Below are 17,077 nucleotides of genomic sequence, written 5' to 3'. Positions count from 1 at the left end.
TTATTCTGGTCTAGCATCTTGAGCATTTTTTACTTGCAGGAAGGGGGGTCATTTGCTCCACTGGTCACAAGTTTAACCTATTAGCCCTGCACGAGATAACTGTACAGGACCAGATCATGTTTTCATATGGATTTAAGTTTTGATTCGCTAGCGCTTTGCAGTAGAGGAAGTGTTACCACTTTAGCTAAGATTGCATCAGAAACTGTATGTACTTTTCTGAATGCTGATTAGTCTGGGAACAGACTGAACTATGCTGTGCCTATTGCAGCATCACCATACATCTGTCATTGCACAAAATTTAGCTTGATCTCCTTGTTTAACACAAGCTTTTATAAAGCTGCCTTTGGCTAACCTAGAAGTGACCTTTGAAATTTTTTAAAGAAAAGATTACTTGGTAACACAGAAGTCTCCCTCCGTCTTCCTCACAATAATATGGTAGCTAGACAGGACTTTTATCCTTTTCTCCTCCCACCACCAGTGAAACACAAACATAGGTACTGCGGAGGCATCATGGTAGGTATCTGCATCTCCAGCAACATAGACTCATCTTGCCTACACACAGAGGTTCCATCAGTTAATCTAAAATAGGTTTAAAAAAGCAATTTAAACCATATAAACCTCTGTGTGGCTACACTTCTGATTTAATCCTAGTAAGGGCTTGTCTACACTTGAAACATTACAGCAGCACAGCTGGAGCTGTGCTGCTGTAGTGCTCCAGTGTAAAAACTAACTACACAAATAGGAAGGGTTCTCCCATTGGCATAGGTAATCCACCTTCCTGAGAGGCAGTAGCTGGGTCAACAAAAGAACTCTTCCATCAACCTGCACACAGGGACTTAAGTTGACTTAACTGCATCAGGTAGTTGGGTCGATCTAATTTTTTATTGTAGACCAGGCTTAATTTTACTGACAAGAAAACCTGATACAAATCTGGTTTAAACCAAATTACATATCCACACAGGGGTTTGCACCAGTTTAACTAAAGAAATTTAAAAACACAGCTTTAGTTAAACTGTGTGTGTGTGTAGATAAACCAGGCCTCCCTTCAATCCCTCCTTAAATGGAATGATGCTACAAAACAAGATTGAGGACAAAAGGTGGGCTCAGTTTAGTGGGCCACCTCACCCAAAAACTTGGGTGGGCAAAAGGATAAATACTGTTCAACAGAAGTTAAGCCTTGCTAATCTCCTTCTATAGTAACAAAAGCTTCTATAGCAAGCTTTATAAATAAAGAGCTGCCTCAACAAATATATACCATAGGTAATGTCTTAAGGCCAATCTACTTCATAAAAATAAACCATTTTTGGAGGAACAACTTGAAGTTTAAATCAGTTTTAAAGAGTGATTTGAAAGTAATTTTAAGGTACACCTGCCAATTTGTGGTATTACACATATTTTCCTTTTTTTTAAAAATTCTCTCCTGTTGAGAAGATCCACACATACAGAGAAAAATGCCTATTTAGTGAAAGAGTGAGACTGAATTTGAAAGTACTTATGTATAGTCAAAGTAAACAATCTGAAAAAAAAAATTTTCTCTAATCTTACAGTTACAGTAATTTTAGGTTTCAGTCAAAAGTAGATTTCTTAGTTGACAGCATCCCTTTAAATGTGGCTGTGGCCTCTACATTACACATATTTTCTCAAGTAACAAACTACTGTAGTTTCAACTTTCTAAACTGATATCTTTACCTGCACTATTGCTCTATTTCTCTCCTTGTCCAAGAAATTAAGTCTACCTTTGGCAGTAGAAACTCACGTGACCTATAACATGACTTCTGACATTAAGCAAATATTCTTTCCTCTTAAAATAGACTAGTCTCATTTCAGTGTCTACACTGCCACTTTCAGTGCTAAAACTTTAGTCGGTCAGGGGTGTGAAAAAACACCCTCCTGAGCGACAAAAGTTTTAGCACTGAAAAGTGCCAGTATTGACAGTGCTTTATTGCCGGGAGCCGTGCTCCCACCCCTCATTCAGGGTGGTTATTGCCGGGGAAGGGCTCTCCCGGCGATAAAAAATAAAGCGTGACTACACTGCCCACGTCACAGTGCTGCCGTGGCCGCACTGTAGTGTGGGCAGTGTAGACACACCCTTAACCTCCCACAAATCTCAGAAGAGCAGCAGGCAAGGCTAGCCTCTCCCTTGCAATCAGAGGATATAACCAAGGCCATCAAAGAAATGAGTCCAGGCAAGATCTCCAGTCCTGATGGCCTACTAACAAAATTCTATCAAAGTCCCAAAGAAATGGCTCCTAACCTGTTATAATTTATGAAGATGCCCTAAAGAAAGGTACATTACTGCCTACTCTGAGGGAAGCCCTAATTACTGTACTACTTAAACCAAGTAACAATGTGCAAAAGTGTACTAGCTATAAATCCATCTCTTTAATCCAGGGGTTGTCAAACTTCATTGCACCGTGACCCCCTTCTGACAACAAAAATTATTTACACAACCCCAGGAGAGAGGACCAAATCTTAAACCCACCCAACCCCCACCGCCTCAGGCAGGGGGGCCAAAGTCCGAGCCCCACCACCCCAGGGGGAGCCGAAGCCCCAAGGCTTCAATCCCAGGTGGGGGGCCTGTAACCTGAGCCCCATCACCCAGGACTGAAGCCGCCCGGCCCCAGGTGGTGGGGACTGGGCTTTGGCTTCAGTCCCAGGTCCCAGCAAGTCTAATGCCAGCCCTGGTGACCCCATTAAAATAGGGTCAAGACCCACAGTTCGAGAACTGCTGCCTTAATCAATACTGATATAAACATACTTTCAAAACTATTGGCTAAGATACCTGAAAAAGTAATGAGTGATAAGGTTCAGCCCAACCAAGTAGGATTTACTAACAAAAGGCACAGTTCTGATAACAGGTTTCAGAGTAACAGCCGTGTTAGTTTGTATTCGCAAAAAGAAAAAGGAGTACTAGTGGCACCTTAGAGTCTAACCAATCTATTTGATAACACACATCAGTTGATCAATGTTATGGCATTCCACCAACATTCTAGAAATTCCCATGCAAGCATTTCACTCGATGCAGAGAAAGACTTTGACAGTGAACTGGAAATATCTGTTTCTTAGCCTGGATAAATTTGGGTTGGAGAAATCCTTTATTTCATGCATAAAGCTGTCATATTCCAATCCCAACTTTTGCATCCTAACAAATAGCACAAGACCCCCACTCTTTGATCTGTTTCAAGGAAATAGACAGGGATGCCCTCTCTCCCCTATCATTTTCAACTTAGCATTAGAACCATTTACAAGACTAATTAGGGAACACTAAGGTATTTCACGGATCAAATCAGGGTCTCAGGAGACAAAAATCCTTCTCTCCTAATATATTAAAAAAAAATTCAGGTCAATCAATATCCTACAAACAATAAATAACTTTGCAAATTCTCTGGCTACAAGACAAATTGGGATACATCAGAAACAATGAAGATCCATTGGATTTAGCAGGAAGTGGCTCTTCTATAGGGACATTTAGATGGCAGCAGAAAACCTCAGATAGCTTGACATCCTATTCCCTAACAAAATTAAAAACACAGTCAAGGTTAACCTAACCCTATTAATCATGGAGTTATCAAATGATTTAAATAGATGGTAGGCACTACCACTCTCCCTTTGGGGAAAAATGATCATTAAAATGAATGCCTTTCCCAGGTTCCTTTTCATGGTGACCTCCCTCCCACTCCATACTCCTCCCTTTTATTTTATTAAAATCGACAACATGTTCAGGTTCTTCTTGTGGGGTGCTGGTAACAAACCCAGAATCCCATTACAAAGATTACAGTTTTCTGTCAAAACAAGTGGTTTCAGGTTTCCCAGCTTTAAATTTTATCATCAGGCAACAATTCTTAGCCAACCACCACAGTGGCTCATTCCCTCAAGCTGTAGAGACCCAAACTGGCTCCACATGAAAGCAGAAATGGTTGCTCCTTTACTCTTTAACAAAGCGCAGCAGTCGGATTATTACCAGATTCCCTAAAGAACAATTACCAACTACTGTGGCCACCAGAAATACAAGGCATATGCCTATTAAATTTAATAGTCACCCCCTTCTACATATCATGGCCTCTATCTGGAATAACTCGAAACTCTGTAAAGCAGGCAGCCCCATCATTTGGCCAGACTGGATTAGGAAAGGGATTCTGACCATCACTCAATTTATTGAAAATGATTCCTTCCTCCCTTTTACAATATTAAAAGAAAGGTTCAATCTAGAGACTACGAAGGAGTAGCAATATATCCAACATAAACATACCATCTCCCATCTGCTTGGCTCCAAAGCCTGTGCTACCCCGACCCACCTAAAATGCTTTAATTTCTTACAATATTACCCAGATTGCCAAAACCTATGGCAACATTATATGCACACTTGGCCAGAAAGTTTGAATTAAACATGGATTGCCTAAAAGAGAAATGGGAAGAGGAACTAGGCAAATTCTTCTCTGCTAACCAACAGAAACAAATTTTAGCCAATACTCCAAACTGTTCCTTGGGCACCTGTTTTAAGATTAATCCAGCAGAAAATCATATGGATGATGCACTGGACCACTCTCCAACTGTTCAAAACAGGTGCTGCTAAAACAGACAAATGTTGGTGCTGTGATTCAGCAGGTGATAACTTAACCCATACACTCTGGGAATGCTCCTATACCCATATATTTTGGGCAGAACTTAACTGGAGAGTGAATTTTTTCCTATCAAATATAATTGTGTTACAAGCTAAACATGTAATCTTAAAGCTAATAGATGTTAACTGAATAAATCAGAAAGACTTCAGCTAAGCAGAGCACTAATAATTGCTAAAAGACTCATATTACATAAGAACGGCCATACTGGGTCAGACCAAAGGTCCATTTAGCCCAGTATCCTGTCTTCCGACAGTGGCCAATGCCAGGTGCTTCAGAGGTAATGAATAGAACTGATCTAAAAAACCAGAAGTCCAAAAAGCGACCAACAACTGAAGACTGGATCACAGACATCGTAAGTTTGGCAACCATGACAACCATAACAGAAATACCTAAGAAAAATTCTCAGAGATATGGGATGCTTTCCTGCATGTATCTGAATGATCCTATTAAATGTATCCCTCACTTCCGCCTCCTCTCTCCCCACATCCTTCCCTCCCAATTTCTATTCCCCTCCTCTGAATTTTGCTTCTATTGTTTATCTTAATTTTTCTTTAACTAGTTGGATTTTTATAAACTAACTTGGTTTGTAAATTGTGTAATACAAATAATTGATCTATATTTTAACCATATATATATATATATATATATATATATATATATATATATATATATATACACAGATAGATATAGATATATATATACACAGATAGATATATAGATAGATAGATAAAATTAAATGTTTCAAGTATAGGTCTGGTTGGGTAGCAAATGGTGAATATATTATGAGAAGTTTATGTATAGTTTATGTTTATTTTTTTCTGTATATTTTTATAACATTTAATAAAAAGTTAATAGGAAAACAAATATTACATTCCATATTATCTACTACAAACAGCATACCAAACCTCATTTATTCCAGTCTGACTGTGTGTGCACGCTTAGATTTACTTCTTTTTGGCTTCTTTTGAGCAATTACAAAACAAACGTTCTGCAGGACACCACCCTGAAGAGTGCTTACGATGCACAATTTTGGCAAATAGAAGTGCTTCCTTCTATATACTGAGAAGAATATATAGCATTTCAGTAGGCTAACACTGAGAGACATGGGGGAGGGAATGGGTGAATCAATAAAAGCCAAAATATTTCCATTTGAGCTTTATGTACTTAAAAAAACACCACTAAAGGAAAAGCAATTAAAAGATATAATTTGGTTGGGCCTCAAGAAAACCAAATTTTATTCCGCATCTTTTGAGGAAAACTATACTTTTTTCAGCAATTTGTGTTTTTGTTTATATCCATGGAAAATTCAAGTTTTCCACAATTTATGATCATTCCAGTGGCCAGAAACCATCACCAACCAATCAACATCCCTTTGATTCCTGTGGTGGGATAGTGGGTTGGCCTGCATTTCATTCACCTCCTTCCCTCTCTGTGGTTAGGGAAACACACATGGAAATCCTGGCCTGATTTAAGCCAATGACAAGACTTTACCCTTGCTGTCTGGCAGCACGAGGAAGAAAAATAGGGAGAAGCTCTACAGCAGTGGTTCCCAAACTTGTCACAAACGATGACTGTAGAATCTGCAGCAGCCCTTCTGGACCCTCCCAGATAATTGTTAGGCCAGACACTGCAACACTGCTCCTTTTCATTCACCCACCTGTGTTTGTAGACACAGGTACAGTACATGGACTAGTGAAGATATTTGTTTCCCTCACCAGCTCCAGTTCCACCCTGACTTAAAATTGCAGTGGGAACGTGGGGAGGCAGAATGTAATTACCTGAACTGGAACTTGGCTAGAAAACTAGAATTACCACCCCATTTCGAAAGTGCTTTAAGATTGCTGATGCTCACAAGTAGTCTGGACTTCTGTTTAACACCTCATGTGAAAGATGGCACCTCCAGCAGCACAGTGCCCCTACACACCAGGCTGGGACATGGGTTCCATTCAAATACTGCCCCAGTTGACAGTACTCGCTTCCTGAAGTCAGATAGGGTCACCGGATAAGGTGGTATGACTGCAGACCAGGAAAAAGTTTTGGGGTATTTAGTTGTACACCAGGGAGTTTGAGGTCTACAAAACAGGTCAAATGGGGCTGGAGAGTACAAGGCCCATCAGAGAAGGATTTTACATATATCTATAGCAGTGGTTCCCAAACTTGTTCTGCCGCTTGTGTGGGGAAAGCCCCTGGCGGGCTGGGCTGGTTTGTTTACCTGCCGCGTCCGCAGGTTCAGCCAATCGCGGCTCCCAGTGGCCACGGTTCACTGCTCCAGGCCAATGGGAGCTGCTGGAAGCGGCAGCCAGTACATCCCTCGGCCCGTACTGCTTCCAGCAGCTCCCATTGGCCTGGAGCAGCAAACTGCGGTCACTTGGAGCCGTGATCAGCCGAACCTGTGGACGCGGCAGGTAAACAAACCGGCCCGGCCTGCCAGGAGCTTTCCCTGCGCAAGCGGCAGAACAAGTTTGGGAACCACTGCTCTAGAGTCTTCTTTGAAAACTTCTAATTCTTGGTTAGAAGTGTCCTTTACAGCTATCCCATTCCATCTACTCCAAAGCAAACTGAATGAAAGAGGTGTTGCAGAGAACGGCCAAGAGGATTTGCAGTTGCTTGTATTCAAGCAACCCAACTCCTGTTAGTAAGATTACTAATTGTAATGAAGCCTGAAGGGCTCAGCAGATAAAACAGTTTTGGACTTCTGGAAGGAGGAGTTGGAGTCAGAAAGATGAGAAAGTAACTGAGGCACTAGGAATCTGAGAAAAAGGATAGCAGCTGGTCAGAATGGAGAGTCAATGCCTTTGTTAACACTCATGGCATTATAACGTAATAGAAAGACATTAACCAATTTCAGAAAAAATTTAACAGCAGTTTGTCAGTACTAAATGCTGTTCCTTTAAGAAACAGAAGGGGAAGAGAGTATAAGAACACACAAGTCTCCAGAGCATAAGCATATCACTATGCACAGGAAGCAGAACTAGACAATGAAATGGCTTCTGTTTTTACAGCTTCAAAAAGACTTCTTTATGTAAGTGGAGAAAAAACAGATTGTTAAGCTTCTAATCATTCATCTTCAACTAATCCAACTGTGCATCAAGACACTAAAATATTTCCTCCTATGAAGGGGCTGAGCAACCTGCCCTCAGCAGCACTCTAAGATTAAGGAGCCAACACTAGTAACATCAACATGAAACTTTTAAAGCTTTCAAAGCACCCTAAAAATTGTCTCCACAGAAGAAACACAATATTACAGTTAATAAGGAGAGTGTGTACAGGACTTCATGAGTCCCACAGGATTCTTGGGAATCCACATTTGAGAAGGAGTATTTATTCATATGCAAGAAATATTAATCTGGAATTAAGGTAGTAGGCACTCAGTACTGCCCTATTCTCCTTGTGCCTTTCCAGAACATTTGAGTTTAATTCCCAAAATTCAAATATTGGATAACCAGAAAATGTTCAAGTTAAAGTCCCCTGTAATGAAGGTTAACATTATGTGAAACAAATAGGCAGCTTTGGACAACCATAAAATACTGAGTTAAGTGACACTTCCCACACAACCTTAACTGCCCCATTCAATTCCTGCTTTAAGGAGTTCATCAGTGACATCACAGCACCTTACCCCTCCCTATGGCCTTGCCAGCCAGTTTCAAGTATTCCTCAGATCAATGGTGCTGCACAGTGAAGGTCCACTGGACTGGACTGTATGATAAGGGGTTCTGATTTGGAGTTTAGTTGGGCACTGAAAACGACAGGGTTAATTCTGTTACTTTTCCCATTCTTATTGCCATCCCCATGCAGGCAGTTAACTTTTACTCTGCACACAGTACAGTGTCACAGTAGCTCTCAAAGACCAAATTAAAAAAAAAAAACCCACCCGTGTCATTATTCCTATGTGGTGTATACTAATCCCTCATTTTACAGTTAGAGTACATGGCTTCCTCATTTTTATTTTTAGAAAATGTACTGTACTATCAAATACATATTCTGAACTATAGCAGAAAATTATCTGTATTAGAGAAAGGTGGAAGCTCTGCCATGGGTAAGACTGAGAACTGCTTTCACTTACTAAATTTAGTAACTCTTCTAAAATCCTCCAAGGTTTCCAATACAAATTTTTCATGTGTAGCAGAGGACAGTTCTGTCCAAATCTACAGTGATCCATAAAAGCAGTTTTTGAAATATGAGATGCAAAAATAAGTGTTAATCATGGTTTGTAAACCATTAAAAAAAATTAAGAGTTGTTTAAATTCTTCATGTGTACCTTTGAGTCCCAAGTTTTGCCCAGGAAAAACATGATTTCCTCACAGACAGAATAGGGAGTAAAGGCAAAGCTTATAATGAAATACAGATTGCAACCATATAGATAGATCTCCTACTGAGTGGATGTACATTCATTTTAATTTTGTGCAACCTGTAATTCAAAAACAGCTGAATCACATTTTTCATCCATTGGCATCTTCCTGCATTCTGAAATAAATCTGTTGCTACTCACAACAGTAATTACCTCAGCGACACAAAACTACGTTGCTAGGAACAAATCTTGGTCCTTTAGCTCCAAAAATATAGGCATCTACCTCTACTAAGTTATAGAAAGGACCATATGTCCTTCCTAAGCTGTACCAGCCACCAGAGAATAAACTTTTTGTCATAACAATTACAATAAGAACACTAATAACTTGTTTAATTTAATTACAATCTATATTAGTTAAATAAAGAATATGCACACGTTTTCAATGAGATATTACAATGTGAAAAAACTGATGTGGTACTAGCAAACTTTTTTTGAGCTAGAAACAGACACTAGTCAACATTTTTACATCAGGATAATTTTGTGATGACTTGTAACTTTAAAAAAAGTGTTCTCAAATTGACTATAAACTTTTCAAAAAGATTCTCTTTTGCTTTCAGAATAAACCTGGCAATTTTCAGGACAAATTAATTTGCTAGCCAAAGTTGAAAGGGCACTAAAAATAGGAGTTTATAATGGAACCTAGTCACAAATTTATACCCCAATCCTTCAAACACTTAAGTATAATTTTACTCTTATTAGTCCCATTGAAGTCAATGGGACTACTCACATGAGTAAAGTAATTGCAGGATTGATGTCTTAATGGAAGAGAGAATTCTCTCTCTTTATAGGATGCATACATAGTACAATTAAAGAGTCCATTTACTTCACTGGAAATTTTGAGTGTACAAGGAATGCAGCATCAAGCCCAAATGCATTTAAAAAGGGACCTGAAAGGCATTTTACCTGATGAGATCTGATTTCAGCATTTTGTGTTTCTTCCAAACAATTGATGACATCATGGACATCTGAAACAGCTGCATTTCCAACACACCCTGTGTATTAGTGATGTTCTCAGCTGTTGCAATATGCAGTAAACAAGATCCAAGATGCAGTTGTCAGCAAGAACTGAAGTAGTAACTGATTTTCAATTATTTCAATTGAAAATGTATTTAGGTCTGATCTTGTACTCCTTGTGTACCCCAAACACTACATACACACACAAACACTTAAAAATATGTGTATAAATATACATAATAAATGTTTTATATGTCTGTATGTAGTAAGTGCATAAATACTTTTTATTTACTCTACTGTTCATTGCTTCTTTTGTTTTCTGTATAGTTAATTGCTTTATGAAATATTATGAGAATACAACATTTGAAATTTGGATATCTGCAATAAAACTAAACAATAATTTTACCATCCTGAAGATTCTGCCTTTTTGTCTGGTTTTGGTTATAGAAAAATAAGTTCATACAGAAAACCAGTGTGTAACTTATGTAGGTCAGTTGGAGAGGGAATAAAGAGTTGACTTCCACTTCTCCCCCAGTATTTTTTTTAAGAAAACGTGTTCCCAGATCATTGCAGTGCATTATAGTACCACAGAAATCTTGGGATTAACTAAAGGGCATTTTTTACCCCTTCAGTAGAAACAACCAAGCTGCATCACACACACAATGAATTCAATCTTCAAAGAGGAAGTGACAAAACATACTAGTCCTGTCCCTTTTGTGATTCAGAGAGCTGCACAGAAATTATTCTAGATGGAATGCACTTACTGCCCTACTGACTAAACTGTTACAGTAGTTGCAGTTTACAGTATATCATCTAATGGTTAGTTCAACATACACACTGTCAAACTGCAAAGAGCCTAACTCCAGCAGATGAGCTGCCAAAGTCACCCTACTTTCAGAGGCAGTCCTTCCTCTCAGCCACTGACAAATGCCACAACATGTTTTGACAGCATTAGCATATGAACCTCTGCCATAAGACTAAAAACAACAGGCATCACTGTAAACAGTATGAGTTAGCAGATGGCTAGGGGAAAAATAGTACCAATCAAGTTCAAAATGTCTCATAATGCAGTCATGTAATGCTATCCAAGAATAGTCTTTGGTAAACACAAGGTCACTTGCACTGATATTAGTCAAAACCAGATTTTAATTACCACATATGTATTAAATTCCCAACAAGTGTTCAAAAATACTATTTTTCCTTTTTTTAATTACATAGGTGAAAAGCCACTTTACAATAAATTTAGGAACCAGACCACCAAATGCAGTCGTCACAGATCTCTAAGAAACTGACTTACTCATTAGTCTCAGTTATGTAGCAAATGTCATTGCTATAGAGATGCAGAGTGCTTAGCAAAGACAAAATGTTATTCATATGGACGCGATACACTGATTAGAGGATTGCAGCAGTCACCATGTAAAAATGGCATCATATGACATGGTCAGGCAGAAGAGATCATTAGAAAATATGAAACTGGCTATGTTTTTTAAAATGTATTTACACATTTCTATAATGCCCAAAACACCTCCAACTTTCATCGACACCAGGAAATTTTAGAAAAAATTCCCACTGGTATTACCACCAGAACCATCATTAGCACCAGCGGGAACCTAATATAGACTAGGATCTGGCAGCTCTGTTTTTAACCATTGTAAGGCTTTGTTAACACAATGGCAAAAATGCTAGTAAATGCCAGAACCTAATCTATGCTAATGCTCCCACCAGTACAGAATCAGGGGGAGCACTGATGCAATTTTTGTTAATGGACTGTTTTACAATACTTAAATACTGCACCTACAAATATGTTTGCTATGGAGAAGGGACTGTTAAATTCCAATTTTGAACTATGCCCTTTTGGAAAGGCAGCATTTCAGTACTTTTGATGTTCATGAGATATACTGATTTGAAAACACTGGAAACTGAATTTCAACAGTGCAGCTACAATATGGCTAACAGAAGGGCAAGCTTACCCAGAAAGCTCTGCCACCTCTGGGTGGAAAGATATGTTTCATTTCCATGCCCATTCAGACCTTGGACTGTGAATAACAAAAAGAGGCCCCCGTTTTGATGTGTGTGTAGTGAAACTGGACTGAACCCATAAACTCATTTTACATAATCCAAACATCCATCACTTGGTAACAATACTTTTTTGTCATCATGCACCTAGGATAAATTAATATGGGAGTTTTTTCAAAAGCACCTAAGGCTGACATTTTCAAGGGACTCAGGGAATTAAGCACTTAAACCCTCTTGAATTTCTAGAGGATTTGGGTGCCTAGCTCTTTTAGGAGCCTTTGAAAAATCTCAGCCTGAGGCACCTTTTGAAACTCCCACTCAAGACCCAGCAACCTGGATGTAAAAGGGACCTGGTAATGGAATATGGAGCCTGAGCAACCCATCTGACCCAAATGGTTTTATTAACTGTGGGTCCAAAGGATAAAATCTCTTAAAACTTGTTTCCCTCTCAATACTGCAAAATGGTTACAAATTGAATCAATTTCTTTAACAAGGAAAAGGTGAGAGAGGAAGCAGGTTTTCACATCCCACGTAAATATACAAAATTAATAGTTTCCCAATAGACAAAGATGCCTTTACCAATGAAACATCCCCCTTTGCCCTTACTTCTTATTCCAAAGTACATTTTGACTGTTTTGTATCATTCATGGTGACGATACATTTGCAGAGACAAAGAGTATTTTGTGCCAGAGAAGAGACTGAGGTTAAGCTCAACAAGTTACTCACTGGGTCTGTTACATATTCCAGAGTCTAATTCAGTTTCCCTGAAACATAACCGCTCTTTGGAAAGTAGAACTACTGCCCTATCACAGTCTACTCTCCCCACAAAGTATACCCAGATGCGCAAGAAGAAACCACTGAACAAAAACCTGTGTGCTACCTTTGGCAGCAATGACCAGTACAAACTTATTCCCGGGAGAGATGGAGCAGTCATGTATAGTTTCTGGCTAAATAAGTGAAGGCTTAGTGAGTAAGTACCTTCTTTAAAGCCAATAAAATCCTTCTTCCACAGAGACTAACAGGCTAAGCAGCCTTGAAATGGGAGTCTAGTCTCTCTTGCAATACGAGCCTACAGTGGAAATTGCACAAGTCGGGAGACAGCAGCAGAAGTTCCCCAGCTTCCCCCAAACAAGAGCAGCAGCTCCCAGAGGCAGCAGCATCAGTCCCGCTACTTTAAAGACAGGGTTTAACCTGCAACAACCTAAAACCTGGCTCCAGTCCCAGCTCCTGCTGGTGTCACCTTTATAAATAGCCCCAGACAAAGGTCCCTCTGGCTCTTGGGGGCAGAGGGGAGTGACGGCTGAAGTTTAATGGACAAAGGACAGACTCATTGTGCAGGGGTTGGGGACCTCTGCACTGTCACATGCTAAAGAAGAGGGTCTCCACTCACAGCCTGAGCTGCTGTCACTGACCCCCCTTCACAGCCTGCAGACTGCTCGGCCTACAGGCACTTGCCCCCACATTAATGCTGAGCAAAAACTCTTGGGAAATAAAGGGATAGAGGGCAAAAGGCACCCACACCAGCTGGACACACACACAGGCAGCAGGTACAGAAGACAGCAGGGAAAACACATACTATAGAGAGAAACCTGGCGCACGCACACACACAGGTTAGAGGATAGCCAGGTACACACACATTGCAGTGGGGGTAATAAAAGGCGGGTGCACACCACCAGTGGGTGTGTGTATAAACAGAGGATAAGTACACGTGCCTGAGGGGAGGCATATTGAGGGCAGGTACACCCCCACCTCCTAGGGGGAGTTACTGAGGGTGGGTACACACACCCCTCCCCACGGGGAGGAGTACAGGGGACAAGTACACCACTGCAGGAACGGGTAAGAAGGGTGGATGCACATAATCCCCAAGGAGGGTACCAAGAGAGGGTGTGTACACGCATGCACACAACGACCAAAGGCAAGAGGGATACCAGGGACAGGTGTACATACACACCCACACACCCCCTCAGGGAGGGCGGAGATACCAAGGGTAGGTGTGTACACCCCTTGGGGTGGAAGGATACCGAGGGTAGGTGTGTACACATGCACGCACACACCCTGGGGGTGCCAATGGCACATGTACACTCACGCCCCAGGGCAATGATGGTGTATGTACATACAAATACACACACCCCGGGGCATTGACAGCACGTGTACAAACATCCATGTACCGGGGAAGGGGACGACAACACACCAATGGCACGTATATACACGTATGCTGGGGGGAACAATGGCATGTCTACAAACACACACACATGCTGGGGCTACTTATGGCACGTGTATATACAAACTGACTTACCAGCAGCACCAATGGCGTATGTACATGCAGGCATGCGTGGACCAGGGTACCAATGGCATGTATACATGCACTCACCGGGAGTGCCACTGGCAGGCGTACATGCAGGCGCGCACGCACTGGGGTACCAGGCACTGATGGCAGGGTGTATACCATCGGGGACATTGATGGCGGGGGGTGCATACACACATACCCAGGGGCACCAAAAGCGCTTGTGTACACCCACACACACCCATACCCAGGGGGGCACCGACGGCGGCACACACACACACCCATACCCAAGGGGGCACCGACGGCGGATAGATACACACCCATACCCGGGGGGGCACCGACGGCGGCACACACACACACCCATACCCAAGGGGGCACCGACGGCGGGTGGGTACACACTCCCCTACCCCGGGGGCACCGACGGCGGGTGCGCATACACACCCACATACACACACCCCTACCCCGACGGCGGGTGCGCGTACACACCCACATACACACACCCCTACCCCGGGGGCACCGACGGCGGGTGCGCGTACACACCCACATACACACTCCCCTACCCCGGGGGCACCGACGGCGGGTGCGCGTACACACCCACATACACACACCCCTACCCCGGGGGCACCGACGGCGTGTGCGCGTACACACCCACATACACACTCCCCTACCCCGGGGGCACCGACGGCGGGGGCGCGTACACACCCACATACACACTCCCCTACCCCGGGGGCACCGACGGCGGGGGCGCGTACACACCCACATACACACCCCGATCCCGCAGCCCTACGGCCGAGCCGGCTGGGGCCGCTCTTCCAATCCCAGCTGCCCCGGCCGGGCTTGCCCTCGGCGGCCCGCAGGGAGGCGCTGCTCGGCCCGGGCGCAGGACTCACGTGGAGAGTTTCCTGGTCCAGAAGAGCCCCCCGGGCCACAGCTCCTGCAGCTGCACGGCCCGGCCCAGGTTGCCTTTGATCTGGGCCAGCAGGCGGCTCGCCTCGGCCTCCAGCCGGTCCCCGTACGGCAGCAGCTTGTTGTAGCCGATCTCCTTCTGCGGCACGAAGCCCGGCGCCTCCCCGGGCGGCCCGCTCCCGCTCCGGCTCCCGGCCATGGCTGCCGCCGGCGCCGTCCCCTGCTGCCGCCGCCGCCCTCTGCGCCCGGCTCTGTCCTAACGAGTCACACAGCGGCTCCTGGTGACGAAGCAACCAACCGAGCGAACGGCAGCCTCCCGCTCGGGCCAGGTCACTTCCTGCGCGGGGGGCGGGGGGAGCGGAAGCGGGAGGTGGAGGCGGGGGGCTGAGCTGGGCAGGGGCAGGGGGGGAGGCACTTTAGGAGCGTTGGGGGACTTGGGGCAGGCCTCTGGGGCCTCGGTGGGGCAGGCACTGGGAGCTGAGGGAAGTCAGGGGAGGCACTCGGGGGGTCGGGGAGTGTGACAGGGAGACTTCAAGGTGAGGATTTGAGGAAGGAGGTTGGGAGGAGGCAGGGGAGGAAGGCGCTCTGGAGGGAGAGGCAGAGGTGGGTGTCTGAAGGGGAGCCGGGAGTAGAGGCTGAGACAAGTGTGGTGGGGATTGAGCTGAAGAGGGACAAGAGAGAAGGGGCTGAGTCACTGGCTGCCTAGCAGTGCTGACCTGCCCTAGAGCTCTGTCCGGGTTGGATTCATTCTGGCAATATTTAAAGTCGCTCTGTCTTGTTAGGAAGGATTTCGCTGGGCATTTGAATGAGGCCGTTTAAAATTTCACTTACAAAGAAATCTTTATGCAGATTGTCCCACCCTGACAGCCCTTGACACAGAGTGCGGGAGAGGAATACTCATCCCTGCTTCTGTGGCATCCACGCAAATATGGTATTAACTACAGTGTAAAACTGTTCCCCACATCGTCGTGGCAAGTGAGGCAAAAGATAATTTTCCTAATTACGTTTTACTGACATTTTGTGCCAGAGCTGAAGGGAACAAGGGGGTGAAATTTTGACTGAATGATCACAGAAAGTATATTTTTAATAGCTTTTAATTCTAATCAATATAAAGAGACAACTAAAATGAAATATGCTAATTGGAGGACAATCTTGCTATTGAAGAAATCAACACCAGACATTGTAGGACTGCAGGATCCATTCACAGTCTGTAGTAAATATAGAGAGTGGAGGCAGAGAAAGCTGTACAGTTGTGTTAACTAAGATTAAATGCCCAAGAGGGTGACTGTGCTAGTTGTGGTGGATTTCACCAGTATAAGAAACAATGGTGCTATGCATCCACACTAGTTATCCCATTTTGGGTGGATTTGTACCCCATGCTTACACATAGCACTTTAATCAACAATTGCAGTTTCATGACCCTCTAGGTATCTGGTCTACAAGTTCTCAGCACAAGTCCCTGAAGCAATGGCTTGTGGGACATTTCAAAAGGCTTCTGTGTGCTCAAGGGAATTGTGGGAAAAGGGGGAACTATCCATGTAAGTACGTAAATGAGACTGTGTCATAAATGTAAAGGGAAGGCTAACCACCTTTAAATCCCTCCTGACCAGAGGAAAAACTCTTTCACCTGTAAAGGGTTAAGAAGCTAAAGATAACCTTGCTGGCACCTGACCAAAATGACCAATGAGGAGACAAGATACTTTCAAAGCAGGGGGAGGAGGAAACAAAGGGTTCTCTCTGTCTGTCTGTGTGTGTGTCTTTTGCTGGGACCAGAGCAGGAATGCAGGTCAGAACTCCTGTAAAGGGTTAATAAGCAATCTAGTTAGAAATGTGTTAGATTCTGTTTTGTTTAAATGGCTGATAAAATAAGTTGTGCTGAATGGAACGTATATTTCTGTTTTTGTGTCTTTTTGTAACTTAAGGTTTAGCCTAGAGGGATTCTCTATG

At 43.1% G+C, this 17,077-nt stretch overlaps 2 protein-coding genes across 4 annotated transcripts in view; one reads left to right on the top strand and one right to left on the bottom strand.

Annotated features, from left to right (window-relative positions):
• PSME4 (proteasome activator subunit 4) overlaps positions 1-15,429 on the bottom strand; it is a 212,208-nt gene extending 196,779 nt beyond the window's left edge. Inside the window, exon 1 of the mRNA XM_084622260.1 lies at positions 15,115-15,429. Coding sequence (XP_084478386.1) covers positions 15,115-15,329 — 215 coding nt within the window. The 5' untranslated portion in view covers positions 15,330-15,429. The remainder of the gene's footprint in view (positions 1-15,114) is intronic.
• Positions 15,430-15,654: 225 nt separating this feature from the next.
• Positions 15,655-17,077, top strand: part of ACYP2 (acylphosphatase 2) — a 177,376-nt gene continuing 175,953 nt past the window's right edge. The window contains exon 1 of one of the 3 annotated variants that reach the window (XM_084622265.1): positions 15,655-15,666. Coding sequence is in view for 2 of the 3 variants with exons in the window: in XM_084622262.1 (XP_084478388.1) it covers positions 16,814-16,916 (103 nt within the window). In the remaining variant the exon portion in view is untranslated. Of the gene's footprint in view, positions 15,667-16,234; positions 16,917-17,077 lie in introns of those variants that run through there. The other 2 variants (XM_084622262.1, XM_084622261.1) reach the window with 2 other exon arrangements.

Source organism: Lepidochelys olivacea (genome assembly GCF_965140295.1).
Source record: "Lepidochelys olivacea isolate rLepOli2 genome assembly, chromosome: 3".
Taxonomy (NCBI): domain Eukaryota; kingdom Metazoa; phylum Chordata; order Testudines; family Cheloniidae; genus Lepidochelys; species Lepidochelys olivacea.
This window is presented reverse-complemented; position numbering and strand designations above follow the sequence as displayed.